Source organism: Choloepus didactylus, chromosome 2 (assembly GCF_015220235.1).
Source record: "Choloepus didactylus isolate mChoDid1 chromosome 2, mChoDid1.pri, whole genome shotgun sequence".
NCBI classification, from domain to species: Eukaryota; Metazoa; Chordata; class Mammalia; order Pilosa; family Megalonychidae; genus Choloepus; species Choloepus didactylus.
Window position 1 is genome coordinate 150,405,797 of NC_051308.1, and position 15,578 is coordinate 150,421,374.

General features: G+C 39.0%; 1 protein-coding gene across 2 annotated transcripts in view; it reads right to left on the reverse strand.

Moving 5' to 3' along the window:
• BTBD8 (BTB domain containing 8) overlaps positions 1-15,578 on the reverse strand; it is a 110,701-nt gene that overhangs the window by 58,112 nt on the left and 37,011 nt on the right. For both annotated transcript variants that reach the window (XM_037826653.1, XM_037826654.1), the window contains one exon: positions 1,609-1,698. In XM_037826653.1, the coding sequence (XP_037682581.1) occupies positions 1,609-1,698 (90 nt within the window). The remainder of the gene's footprint in view (positions 1-1,608; positions 1,699-15,578) is intronic.

The following is a 15,578-nucleotide window of genomic DNA, read 5'->3' on the forward strand; positions in this document are numbered from 1 at the left end:
GCTCCCTAACATACCTACCAGGAACCTTAAGGTTTTATGAAATCAAGTTTGAAAATCACAGATTTAGACAATGGAGGAGAAGAGCAGTCTGAGCTAGCTCAAGAACATATGCTAATGGGAAAGCTTTTTTTATCTATTCAGTGACTGTGGTGGAAGGGACTCTGCATTAAAAATCAACAAACCTATGATTTATTTTCAGAAAAAGCACTGACTCACCAGGTGACCCTGGGAAGACATTTAACTTCTCTAACCTTGTTTTTCCTTATCTATAATATGTGAATACATCTGCCCTATCTCAAAGATTCATTCTCAACATTAAGTGACATAGTGAATGCGAAAGAAGCTAGAAAACACAAAGTATTATTGTAAGGCATTATTACTGCCAAGGACAGAATCTGTTAGATAAGAGGAACAAACATATACATAATAGGTATAAAGTAGTAAAAATCATCACTAAATCTATAAGGAAATAAGATTCTCTTCTCCTTCTGTAGAATAAGTCCCATAATCATATACTTTGTTTGATCTTTGTCTCACCACATAGAATCACATGATTTCAATGAATGAAAAAAAGTTGCATTCTGAGTCAAAGCAGTATTATTTCTCCATTTAAATTTTTGTTGAGTTCAGTTATAATGAGAGTGCATTCACAATTCTTGAAAATGATGCCTAGAACATATCAACCACAGTCTCTGGACAAGTTTCCAAAATTACACAAAAGAGATTATCCCTAGGATTGGCACACTTAGCAAGTGTGGTGGTTTGAAACTGTATATACCCCAGAAAATCATGTTCTTGAATCTAATCCATTCCTGTGGGCATGGACCCATTGTAAGTAGGATCTTTTGATGAGGCTACTTCAGTTACAGTACAGCCCACCTCATTCAGGATGAGGCTCAATTCTCTTACTAAATCCTTATAAAGGGAATGAATACAGATGGAGAAAGAGAAAAGCCACAGAAGCAAGAAGATGAAATCAACAAAACCCGTAAGAGAAGAAAAGAGACAAACAGACACCCATGTGCTTTGCCATGTGGCAGAGAGGAGCCAAGGATCACCAGCAGCCAGTCTTCGGGAAGAAAGTATCACCTTGATGATGACTTGATTTGGACACTCTCATGGCTTCAAAGTGTAAACTAATAAATCCTCATTGTGTAAAGCCAACCCATTTCATGGTATTTTGCCTTAAGCAGCCTAAGAAACTAAATCAGAGAGACTCTGGCCTTCACTAACTTTCTCCTACCTATATTAAGTAGATAAATTAAATTCATCATAAAGGAAGGGATCTTATCAGTAGGATACTTCTTTCAGGTTGTTTTTCAAAAGTGATGATACAGTTTCACCAACTGGTCCATCTGCACATCCCTCTTACCCACAAGATAATAAACTCCTTAGCCTGGCATTTAAATTCCTCAATAATCAGAAACCACCTCCATGACTACAGGTTCCCTATCACCTCCCATTTTAAGAAAACGTACTTCAATGAATTCTCCTTCATGAAATACATTTCATTGTAACACAGAGAAATTAGATTTATAAAAAGTGCTTTGTATGAAGTATTATTCATAATCATTTGCAGTCAAGCAGCCTTGTTAAAACTATGCTTACCCTTGAAGAGTAATGTACTCTTGGGAGCTTTCAGCCCAACAGCCACACAGCATAGCAGCAAAATAACTAGATCTTGCAATTAAAATGGCCCTAAAGGGGAGAAGGAAAAAATATAGGTAAATATTTATGTACCATGAAAAATGGAATTTTTATATGAAACTCTTCCTCTTTACCTCTTAAAACATGATGACAATCTCTTTGTCTTGTTTGGGTTCACTGGTAGGATTATTATAAATAATAAAAATTATAAGCCTAACTTTATACCTAAGTATTTTCATTGCTCAATTAAAACATTAATTCGCATACCCTTTTTATATATTTAAGATTTTCTGTTATTATATTTTTAAGATTTTATCTTTCATGATAACAACTGAAACTATTTCCATGACTAAGAAAGTAATAAACCATTTACAATCGGTAAAATAAACACCAAAACAGATGTTACTTTACATCTTGAGAAAATGTCAATAAGGAGACTAAACCTCTAAAGGTCCTGAGTTCTAGTTCAGAATTCACACTAGCAGAATTCACTAAGTTCTCAAAGAGGTTATATCATAGGTTTGTGAAAACGGCAGGAAATATATTTTCTTTTGGATTTCCATTCTATCTTCTGAGTTAAAATGTTCATTTATTCATTAGGTCTTTCATGCAGCAAATATCTATTAACTTCTGTTCTATCCCAGACACTATTCTAGATGTTGGGAATATGGCAGTAAATGAGACACACAGAACAAGACTATATTCTAGTGAGGGGGGAAAGGATGGAAAAGTGAAGAGGGATAGGGAGATAAGAAAGACAACACAATAAAGAGGATAACTTTGAGTAGTGCTATACCAGCAATTAAGCAGGGTGATATTATAGGAAGGTTGGTAATGAGAGGCCTGGATTCCTCCAGAATTTAAGAGAGAGGTTTACTGTAATCTGGGTGGTCAGTGAAGTTCTCTCTAAGGAGGTGACTTTGAAGCTGAGCCTGAATGATGAGGAACCAGGCTTTGCAAAGATGCAGGAGGGAGTACATAGTAAATAGCTAATGCAGAGGCTCAAAACAGGCAGTAACAAGAAAAAAAGCAGCCTGTGTGACTGGAGCATGTGCATAAGAACAGAGAAGATGAGGTAGAAAAGGTAGACAGAGTCAGGTTATGTGAGTGGTTTGCATATTATTCCAATTGCAATGAGAAACCATTAGATGCTAGGTGGTATGGTGATATGAACTGATTTTCATTTTTAATGAATAACTCAAATTGCTTTGTAGAGAATGGATCACAGAGGGCCACACATAGAAATAGGAAGACCACTTAGGAATATATTTTAGTAGTCAAGGCAAGAGATGACAGTGGCTTGGGCTAGGGAAGTAGCAGCAGGAATAAAGAAAACTGAAAATTTTGAGATGTGTTTTGGAGGGTGGAGATAGAATGAAGACTTGCCGATGGACTAGTTGTAGAGATTAAGCAAAGAGATGAACCAAGGACAACACCTAGGTTTGTTGTGAGCAAGTAGTAGATGGTGGTGTCACTTAAAATGACGGAGAAAAAGTGTGGAGGTAGCTTCTTTGTGTTTGTTTGTGTATTTGTGGGTATGGAAGGACAGGAATCAAGTTTTCTGTTTTAAACATGCTAATTTTAAGATGCCTATTAGACAGCCACATGAAACAATCAAGTAGGTAGACAGGTACAAAAGTCTAGAGCTCATTAGAAAGATCTGACTTGAAATGGAAATATAAATAAATATAGAAGCTACTTTAGACAGTTTCTAGTGATGGAAGATAATGAGCACAAAGAGGTCTCCTCTAAAGAAAAAGTGGCTGAAAAGAAATACATGTTTCAATTTTGTACATCAGACTGACCAAAGAAAATCCTGTTTTGCTTAAAAAAAAAAAATGGCATGCATATTCCAGGAGTCTAGTCCTCTTGTTACCAATTTCTCATAGTCCAGGGTAGGACCCACTATTTACCTCTGAGAATGATAAAACATTTGTTTTGAAGTAATATAATCTATTTCGATATTTAGATTGTGACAATCATTCAACAAATGCATATAAAGGAATGCTACATGTTGGGCACTGGGCTTGACACTGAATAATAACATATACTCAAGCAATGGTACTTATAGATTCCACTTCTGGCAGTGGCTGACCAGGTTTTCTCAGAAGAACCCTCCTGCTGAAAACAGCTAGGAAAGAGAGACAAAAAAAGTATGTTAACTAAAAGATGATGTGAAGGCATCAGAAAACAACCACGGTGGTGAAAGTTTGTGAGACAATATATTAGGGAGAAGACAAAAGAGGTGATCCAAGCATCCGAGGTAACTTTTCCATATACGCAACTGCCAAATATGAATGCAAAAGCAGTGGTTGGGAAGCTGAAAAGCTGAGCATAACTGTTTGCAATCTTCACAGGCTTAAGTAATACAAATTGGAGTTTGGGTTCCACCAACAAGAAGAGGACTTGGTGGATACCCCAGTATTTCAGATGGACTTGAAAGGTTACACCCTAGGAGGTAGAGTGAACAGGAAATAGACAAACTCTCATTAGAACTTATGTCAGTTTGATCTCTGACTGGATTAATTATTTCAACAAATTTTCAGGAAAACGTTCAGTGATCACCCAAAGATAATCAGGCATAACTATAGAATGAAGTTTAAAAAGCCATTTATGCCAGTATCAAAAAAGTCAAATACATAGGAACAAATCTAACAAAAGATGTGTTTTGGGGAAAGGATCTAAGATGGCAGCATAGAGAGGAGTGGAAGCTAAGTAGTCCCCCGGAACAACTGAAAAAAAAAAAACCAGAAACAAATAGTAAATAATCTGGAATAACTGCAGGGGGACAGACATGACCATCCACTCATCATACACCAACCTGAATTGGGAGGTATGCCCGAGATCACAGCATAAAATCTGTAAGTAAGAACTGCGGATCCAAATCGGGAGACACCTCCCCCGCAGCCCGAGCTACAAAGCCTCGTGAGAGAAGCTTTCTCCCAGCAAGCAAATATAGCTCAGCTGAGCTCCAACTGGGGTTTTAATTAGCGAGTGGGAACTGCTCACTGTGAGGTACGAATCCCCAACAAGTAGACAGAGGCTTTGGGAGATGACTGACCTTGGAGAGCCAGAAGGTCGCCTCGGACTAGCTCTGTTCTTTTTTCGACTCAGTGGAGAAAGCCTCAGCCATTTTCAGTTCCCAGTTCTGTGACCCAGACAAGGGTGTGGCACAGGCAGAGAGAGACCACTGAAATGCTAAGGACCTCCCCCTAGGGAGTCTATCTTCTCTAAGAGGAAAGGGGTGGGGCCCAGCTCTACTACCTGCCTTTCATTAAGAACTTACACCAGTCAAGAATTACAGGCTAATCTTTGCATCAGGCAGAGAGTGCCCCTGCACAGCCCAGCGCCCCAGGGCTTCCCTTGAGGGATGACACGCACTAGTGACGTAGCACAGCCTTCCCTCAGCAGAGGTCCTGGAAGATCACAGCTGAGAAGGGGGCCCGCTCGGAAAACCCAGGGATGCTACGTCAATGCCGGTGGTTTGTGGGTCAGCGACAGAGAAAATCTGGGGCAAAACTGAAATGAAGGCTTAGACTCTTGCAACAGCCTTCAATCTCTAGGAACACCTGGGAGGTTTGAATACTAAAGCGGCCCTGCCTCCCTGACCACCCAGATACACGCACCACGTTCAGGGCAGACAGCTCCAACAACAAACCCAAACTGAGTTCACCAACCGAACCCCCAAAACTCATTTCCCCACACACCACAGAGACAGAATTGGGGAGAAATGACTTGAGGGGTATAGGTGACTTGCAGACACCATCTGCTGGTTAGTTGGAGAAAGTGTACGCCACTATCTTGTATTTCTGAAAAATTAGATTGGTATTTTTTTTTTTTTTTTTTACAACTTGAAAGAACCCTATCAAGCAAAGCAAATGCTAAAAGCCAAAAACAAAAGAAAATCTTAATGTGTATGATAAAACCAGACGATATGGAGAACCCGATCCCAAACACCCAAACAAAATATCAAAAGAGACGCAGTACTTGGCACAATTAATCAAACAATCACAATCAAGGAACGAAAACATGGCACAGGATATAAAAGACATGAGGAAGACCATGGAACAGGATAAAAGGGACATAAAGAAGACCCTAGAAGAGCATAAAGAAGAAATTGCAAGATTAAATAAAAAAATAGAAGACCTTATGGAAATAAAACAAATTGTTGGCCAAATTAAAAAGACTCTGGATACTCATAATACAAGATTAGAGAAAGCTGAACAATGACTCAGTGTCCTAGAGGTCCACAGAACAGAAAATTAAAGAACAAAAGAAAGAATGGAGAAAAAAAGTGAAAAAATTGAAAAGGATCTCAGGGATATGATAGATAAAATAAAACATCCAAATTTAAGACTCATTGGTGTCCCAGAACGGGAAGAGAAGGGTAAAGGTCTAGAAAGAGTATTCAAAGAAATTGTTGGGGAAAACTTTCCAAACCTTCTACACAATATAAATACACAAAGCATAAATGCCCAGCGAACTCCAAGTAAAATAAATCCAAATAAACCCACTCCAAGACATATTCTGATCAGACTCTCAAATACTGAAGAGAAGGAGCAAGTTCTGAAAGCAGCAAGAGAAAAGCGATTCACCACATACAAAGGAGACAACATAAGACTAAGTAGTGCCTACTCAGCAGCCACCATGGAGGCGAGAAGGCAGTGGCATGACATATGTAAAATTCTGAGAGAGAAAAATTTCCAACCAAGAATACTTTATCCAGCAAAACTCTCCTCCAAATTTGAGGGAGAACTTAAATTTTTCACAGACAAACAAATGTTGAGAGATTTTGCCAATAAAAGACCTGCCCTACTTCAGATACTAAAGAGAGCCCTACCGACAGAGAAACAAAGAAAGGAGAAAGAGATATAGACAATTTTAACAGACATATATAGAACCTTGCATTCCCAAATCACCAGGACACTCATTTTTCTCTAGTGATCACGGATCTTTCTGCAGAATGGACCATATGCTGGGACATAAAACAAGCCTCAATAAAAAAAACCAACAACAAACAATTGAACATATTCAAAGCACAGTCTCTGACCACAATGGAATACAAATAGAAGTCAGTAATTTTTGAATTATAACTCCACTATTTACTTCCTACATGATATAAAATACACAAACTCTAATGACAAATCAGTGGTTTTGAACTCAATGTAAAATATGTAATTTTTGACAAGAACTATATAACAGTGGGGGAATGAAGAAGCATAGATACACAGTTTATGTGTCCTATTGAAATTAAGTTGGTATCAAAGAAAAACAAGATTGTTATGGATTTAAGAGTTTAATTTTAAGCCCCATAGTAAACACAAAGAAATTATCAGAGAATATGACCATAGAGATGAAAAGTAGAGTATGGGTTAAGAGAAATGGGGGAAGGGGCAATGGGGAGTTAAGAAATGAGTGTAGGGTTGCTGTTTGAGGTGAAGGGAATTTTCTAGTAATGCATGGTGGGAAGGTGATAGCAATACAACATTCTAAATGTGATTAATCCCACTAATGGAAGGCTAGGGAGGGGGTGGAATGGGAAGATTTAGGCTGTATATATGTTTCCACAATTGAGGAAAAAAAAAAAAGACAGTCTAAATAGATGACAATGGAATGCCAAGGATGACCCTGGATGGGATCTGAGGATGGAGGACAGGAGGCTCAAAGGGACACAGTTGAGACATAAGGAAGAGGAAATATAGACTGTAAGCTTTGTATCATTGTTGAATCTCTTGTACTTCTTAGCTGCACTTAATGGGATTGCATAAAAGAATGTTCTTGTTCATGGGAATTGTATATGTGAATTATAGTGTTTGTTCAAGGATGTGTGCAGCTAGCTCTCATATGTTCAGAAGACAGAGCAACAGATGATGGATGACAGATAGGGAGCGAGGGAAGGAGGGAAAGAAATAGCTGTGTGACAATGTTAAAGTTAGTGGATTGGGATATCAGGGGAGGGGGGTCAGGGAATGCTGGAGTTCTGTGTATGGGGTTTGTATTGTTTCTGCAACTGTTCCTATAACTTTGAATTTATTTCAAAATAAAATGTTAAAAAAAAATGTGTGTGACTTCTACAATAAAAGTATAACACATTGCGGAGATAAATTCAAGAAGACCTAAGTAAATGGAGAGTTAAACTATGCTCATGGATATGAGTACCCAAAACTTTTAAAATGTCCATTCATCCTAAATTGATCTCTAGATTCAACACAATCCCAGTTTTTTTTTTAAATGGAAACTGACACTTTTTAATTGTATATGGAAATACAAGGGATCCATAATAGCCAAAACAATCATCAAACAGAAGTACAAAATTGGAAGACCCGATTTCAAGACTTACCATAAAGCAAGAGTAATCAAGATAGTATGTGTGGCACTGATGTAAGGATAGACACACAGATCACTGAAACAGTATCAAGTTCATGAAAGAGATTTCTAATATTTGTACAGTTAATCACAGACACCGTCCACCACAAGATGCACTGTTTTATACATTCCCATCTTTTAAACTCCAACTTTCCTTCTGGTGACATATGTGATTGTAAGCTTCCCCTTTCCACCACATTCACACATCATTCAGAACTGTTAGTTATTCTCACAATAACGTGCTACCATCACCTGTGTCCACTTCCACTTAGGTTCAACCTAATTAAACATTCTGCTCATACTAAGCAACTGCTCCCCATTCTTTAGCCTCATTCTATAACTTGTTAACTTATATTTCATGTCTACATGTTTATATATAAAATTAGTCCATATCAGTGAGACCATGCAATATTTGTCCTTATGTTTCTGACTTATTTCACACAATGTAGTGCCCTCAAGGTTTCTGCTTTTTTTTTTAAAGACAGTTTTGTTTACCCACCATACTTTCCGTCCTAAGTAAAGAATCGATGGTTCCCTTTATAGTTACATATTTATGTATTCACCACCATCACCACTATCTATGTAACGACATCTCCATTTCTTCCACAAAGAAGGAGGAAAAATCAAAGAGGGTATTGAGACAAAAGAAAAAGAAAAAGAAAGGAAAAGAAAAAAATGACAGCTAAAAAGCAATGAAAGGAAAGATAGAATTAAAGTAGAATAAAAGAGTCAGACAATATCACCAATGCCAAGAATACCATACCCCTCCCTTATATCCCCCTCTTATAGGCATTTAGCTTTGGTATATTGCCTTTGTTACATTAAAGGAAGCATAATACCAAGTGCCTGTTAACTATAGTCTCTAGTTTGCATTGACTGTATTTTTTCCCCAATACCACCCTATTTTTAACACCTTGCAGGGTTTACGTTCATTTGTTCTCCCTCATGTAAAAACATATTTGTACATTTTATCACAATTGTTGAGCACTCTAGGTTTCACTGAGTTATACAGTCCCAGTCTTTATTTTCCCTCTTTCCTTCTGGTGTCCCACATGCCCCTCACCTTCTTCTTTCAACCATACTCACAGTCATCTTTGTTCACTGTACTTACATTGCTGTGCTACCATCACCCAAAATTGTGTTCCAAATCTCTCAGTCCTGTCTTTTCCTGTCAGTCTGTAGTGCTCCCTCCAGTATTTCCCGTAGCACAGGTATCTTGTTCACAAATTCTCTCATTGTCTGTCAGAGACTATTTAAAACTCTCCCTCATATTTGAAGGACAGTTTTGCCAGATATAGGATTCTTGGTTGGTGGTTTTTCTGCTTCAGTTTCTTAAATATATCACACCACTTCCTTCTTGCCTCCATGGTTTCTACTGAGAAATCCGCATATAGTCCTATCAAGCTTCCTTTGTATGGGATGGATCGCTTTTCTCTTGCTACTTTCAGGATTCTCCCTTGGTCTTTGATGTTTGATAATCTGATTATTAAGTGTCTTGACATAGGCCTATTCAGTTCTATTCTGTTTGGGGTATGCTGCACTTCTTGGGTCTGTAATTTTATGTCTTTCATAAGAGATGGGAAATTTTCATTGATTATTTCCTCCATTATTGCTTCTGCCCCCTTTTCCTTCTCTTCTCCTTCTGGGACACCCATGACACGTATATTCATTTATTTCATGTTGGTATTCAATTCCCTGAAACATTGCTCACATTTTTCCATTTTTTTTTCCCTATCTGTTCTTTTGTGTGTAGGACTTCAGGTGTCTTGTTCTCCAGCTCCTAAGAGTTTTCTTCTGCCTCTTGAGTTCTGCTGTTTTATGTCTCCCTTGTATTTTTCATCTCTTGTGTTGTGCCTTTCATTTCCATAGATTCTGCCAGTTTTTTTTCAAACTTTTGAGTTCTACCTTATGTTCGCCCAGTGTTTTCTTTATAGCCTTCATCTCTTTTGTTACATCTTCCCTGAACTTGATTTGGTTTTTGATTTGATTTAGCATATCTCTTTGAAAATGTTTAACAGATTGCTTCATTAATGTGAAACAATATCTCCACTGTATCTTGACTGAGGTGTAAATTTGTTCCTTTGACTGGGCCACATCTTCATTTTTCCAAGTATAGATTGTTGTTTTCTGTTGTCTAGGCATCTGGTTTCCTTGATTGCCCCAGTCAGATTTTCCCAGACCAGAACACGTTCAGGCCTCAGAATAGGATTATATTCAGGGTGTATCTTTGAGGAATGACAGACTTTCCTATGAGGTTCTCAGTTGCTGTGCTTTTCCTAACCTGCCCAGCAGGTGGCTCCTGTCAGCCTGTCGCTCCTGACTGGCATAAGGAGGTGCGGCCTCCTCAGTTTCTGTTTTGGCTCTTTCCCCCCAGGCTCTGGGGTCTGGTTGTGAAAGGAAAGCTGGGCCCCACCTCCTTACTCTTAGGGAAGATACATGTGCTGGGAATTTACCATCTGCATTTGAATAGTCTCTCTGACTCTGTTATCTCCACCCCTGTCTGAGTCAGAGCACTGCAAACTGAAAATGGCTGAGGCTCTCTCTTCTGAGCCCCCCAGGTTAAGAGAGAGAAAAAGGGACAGAAAGCCCCCATTTGGAGCCAGTACATGGCCCCCTAGACTAGCCAGCCAGGGGTAACACACCTGGTCTTCTGGGCTCCCCTTCCCAGTACAGATGAGTCTTCTGGTTCTTTAAGGTCAGTTGTCACTAAAAGCCTCTGCTTGTTGGGGGTTTTAGCTTGTATTCAGCAGTCCACATTTGTTAATGAAAACCCCAGGTGGAGCTCAGCTAAGCTATATTCACTTGCTTGTAGAGTGCTGCTCTCTACCCCAGCAAGGTTTTGCAGCAAAACCTGCCATGGGGGGAGTGGGCTCATGGCAAGTTTCCGCAGTTTTTACTTACAGATTCTATACTGCAATCTCAGGCATTCCTCCCAATCCAAGTTGGTGTATAATGTGTGGCCATCATGGTTGTCCCCCAGCAGTTATTCCAGATTATTTACTAGTTGTTCCTTTTTGTTTATTAGTATTTCCAGGGGATTGACTAAATTCCACTCCTCTCTGTGCCACCACTTTGTCCCTCCTCTGGCCAATTGACTTTTGATAAAGGTGTCAACTTCACTCAATGGGGAAAGAATGGTCTCTTCAACAAATGGTGCTGAGAAAACTGGATATCCACATGCAAAGGAATGAAAGTGGAAATTTACCGTACATCACATACAAAAATCAACTCAAAATGGATTAAAGACCTAAATATAATACCTAAAACTATAAAACTCCTAGAAGAAAACACAGGGGAACATCTTCAGACCTTATGTTAGGCAATGGATTCTTAGAATTTATACCAAAAGAAAGTGCAACAAAAGAAACAATAGATAAATTCAACTTCATCAAAATTAAAAACATTGTGCATCAAAGGACAATATCAAGAAAATAAAAAGGCAACTGTCAGAATGGGAGAAAACATTTGGAAACCATGTATCTGATAAGGGTTTAATATACAGCATATATATAGAACTCCTACAAGTCAACAACAAAAAGACAAACAACCCAATTTAAAAATGGGCAAAGAATAGACATTTTTCCAACAAGGAAATACAAATGACCAATACACACATGAAAAGATGCTCAACATCATTAGCCATCAGGGAAACACAAATAGAAACCACAGTGAGATACCACTTCATACTCATTAGAATGTCTACTATTTAAAAAACAGAACACAAAAAATGTTCAAGAGGATGCAGAGAAATTGGGACCCTAGTGCATTGTTGGTTCTACAATGCAGTCATTGTGGAAAGCAATATGGTAGTTCCTCAAAAAGCTAAACATAGAATTACCATATGACTAGGCCATCCCACTTCTAGGCCTACTCAAAGTGAGTGAAAAGAGGGTCACAAACAGATACTTGAACATCAATGTTTACAGTAGCATTATTAATAATATCCAAAAGCTGAAAAAACAACCCAATTTTCCAGTGATAAATCAATGGATAAAGAAAATGTGGTACATACACACAAAGGAATAATATAAGAAAGAATGACCTTCTGAGACATGCTGCAACATGGAAGAACCCTGAAAACATTATGCTCAGTGAAATAAGCAAGATGCAAAGGGGCAAAAATTGTATGATACACATATTAGAAATGACTAGAAATAGCAAATTCATAGAGATAGAAAGCAGATTAAAGACCATCCAGGAGATGGGGGGAGATGGAAAAAAGGAGTGTTCATAAAAAAATTTTAAAAATTAAAATCTTGAAAAGTTCTAGTTCACAGTGGCAAATAAAACAAGTCATAAATAAGTGAATACTTTGGTAAAATACTTAATATATTAGGTTGTGATAAGTGCAATAGAAAAAAATAAAGCAGGGAAGGGGACAGACAGTGTCAGTGGTAAGGATACAGTTTGCAGTTTTAGATAAGATATCCAGGGAAGGCTTAATCAAGGTCATATTTTGATAAAACCTGAAAAATGAAGGAGAAAGGAACAAGGGTTCCTAGGAGAAATTTTCCAGACAAATAAAACAGAACATGCAAAGGCCCTGATCAAAGAACAGCAAAGAAGAGAGTGGCCAGAACTGAGAGATGAGAGGAATAACAGCAGGAAGTGAAGTTAAAAGGCTGATCCTACAGGGCCTTATAGGTCTCTGGAGGGAAAAAAAAATAAGCTAAAGGAAGAGAGGAAGTAACAGAACTTGATCAAATGAAATATTTTTAACTCACTTTACTAAGTTGGCTGTTATTTTTAGTTTTCGGTAAAAGAGGCCAAAGATAGTGACCTTAGAATATGAGTGAGCCCTTAGGAACTGATCAGAAAACATTCAAGCAGTCTATGATTCTTTTCTCAAGCATGGAAAGCTAAAATTTTTAAACACTTTTAATTATAAAAATAGGAGGAACCTAAGATGGTGGCTAGATGAGACACTGCAAAAAAACACCTCCATGAAAATACTACATAAAAACCAGAAAGTGAACCAGAACACTAGTTCCAGTGATGCACCAGCCAGACAAGGTCTGCTAAATCCACAGGGACTGTGCATTTGGTGAAACCAGGAGTCTGCATTCTGAAATGAGTGAGTGAGCCAGCTGAAAGTCCAGCGGCCATGCTGCAGTGTGGGGAAATCATGGGTTGGCATTTGGAGATGGACTAGATCTTTAAAAAAAACAAAAAAACAAAAAACCCCAGGAGCAGCAGTGGATACAACAGGGAGAACTGTGCAGTGAAGCATGGCAGGAGCGGGCTGTACCAATGCCTTGGTGTCTGGCACGGAGGACAACCCTTCCCACACCCGCTGCTGATTGTCTCGGGGCCAGGGGGGCAGAGGGGAGCCAAAAGGAGAAAGAAACCGCACCCCTTGCAGCCATCTCCCTGGCGAATCCACAGCCCAGAGCTGCGCCAAGAAATCCAGTGTGATGGGGAGTGTTTCCCTCAGCACCGCACACATGCCACAATATCGGCCGTGGACAGTGGCCTTTAGTGCACCCACAGCTAATTGTCCCGGAGCTAGGAAGGCAGAGCTGTGCGAAAAGGGTAAAATTAACACACCCCATTCAACCATCTTTACAGCAGGCTGGGAACACCCCTGCATGGCCTGGCAGCTCAGGGTGTCCCTGGAGGGCTGGCGCGCACTTGTGACGTGGCACAACCTTCCCTAAGCAGAGGTCCTGGAAGAGCATGGCTGAGAAGGGGGACCTGCTCGGAAATCCCAGGGACCCTATGCATATACCAAGGACTTGTGGGTCAGAGGCAGAGACAATCTGTGGCAAGACTGAAATGAAGGCTTAGACACTTGCAACAGCCTTAAATCTCCAGGAACACCTGAGAGGTTTGATTATTAAAGCTGCCCGGCCTCCCTAACCACCCAGACACACGCCCCACATTCAGGGCAGACAGCACCAACAACACACCCAAACTTAGTGCACCAACTGAACCCCACAAGAATCAGATCCCCACACACCACAAAGACAAAGATGGGGAGGACTGACTTGAGGGGAATAGATGACTCACAGACACCATCTGCTGGTTAGTTAGAGAAAGTGTATGAAGCTGTACATCTGACAAAACAGAGATTAGAAGTTTTTTATAACCTGAAAGAACCCTATCAAGTAAAGCAAATGCCAATAGGCCAAAAACAACAGAAATTCTGAAAGCATATGATAAAACCAGAGGATATGGAGAACCCAAACCCAAACAACCAAATCAAAAGATCAGAAGACACACAGTACTTGGTGCAATTAATCAAAGAACTAAAGTCAAACAACAAGAGCATGGCACAGGATACAAAGGACATGAAGAAGAGCATGGCACAGGATATAAAGGACATAAAGAAGACCCTAGAAGAGCATAAAGAAGAAATTACAAGAGTAAATAAAAAAATAGAAGATATTATGGAAATAAAAGAAACTGTTGGCCAAATTAAAAAGACTCTGGATACTCATAATACAAGATTAGAGGAAGTTGAACAACAGCTCAGCCTCCTCGAGGACCACAGAACAGAAAATGAAAGAACAAAAGAAAGAGTGGGGAAAAAATCAAAATGGATCTCAGGGATATGATAGATAAAATAAAATGTCCAAACTGAAGACTCATTCGTGTCCCAGAAGGGGAAGAGAAGGGTAAAGGTCTAGAAAGAGTATTCAAAGAAATTGTTGGGGAAAACTTCCCAAACCTTCTACACAATATAAATACACAAAGCATAAATGCCCAGCAAACTCCAAATAGAATAAATCCAAATAAACCCACTCCAAGACATATTCTGATCAGACTGTCAAATACGGAAGAGAAGGAGCAAGTTCTGAAAGCAGCAAGAGAAAAGCAATTCACCACATACAAAAGAGACAACGTAAGACTAAGTAGTGACTACTCAGCACCCACCATGGAGGCGAGAAGGCAGTGGCACGACATATTTAAAATTCTGAGAGAAAAATTTCCAACCAAGAATACTTTATCCAGCAAAACTCTCTTTCAAATTTGAGGGAGAGCTTAAATTTTTCACAAACAAATGCTGAGAGATTTTGCTAATAAAAGACCTGCCCTACTTCAGATACTAAAGGGAGCCCTACCAACAGAGAAACAAAGAAAACAGAGAGATATAGAGAAATTTAATAGACATATATAGAACATTACATCCCAAATCACCAGGACACATATTCTTCTATAGTGATCATGGACGAATCTTTCTCCAGAATAGACCATATGCTGAGACATAAAACAAGCCTCAATAAATTAAAAAAAAAAAAATTGAATTTATTCAAAGCACATTCTCTGACCAGAACGGAATACAAATAGAAGTCAATAACCATCAGAGACTTGGAGAATACACAAACACCTGGAGGGTAAAAATGAAGGGGAGATGAAAACATTCCCGGATAATCAAAAGCTGAGGGACTTCAGCACCAGTAGATCAGTCCTGTAAGAAATACTAAAGGGAGTTGAGCAGGATGAAAGGAAGGGACACTAAACAATTGACTGAAACTACATGAAGAAATAAAGATTTCCAGTAAAGATCACATGGTAAATATAAATATCAGTACTACTGTATTTTTTATTTGTAACTCCACTAT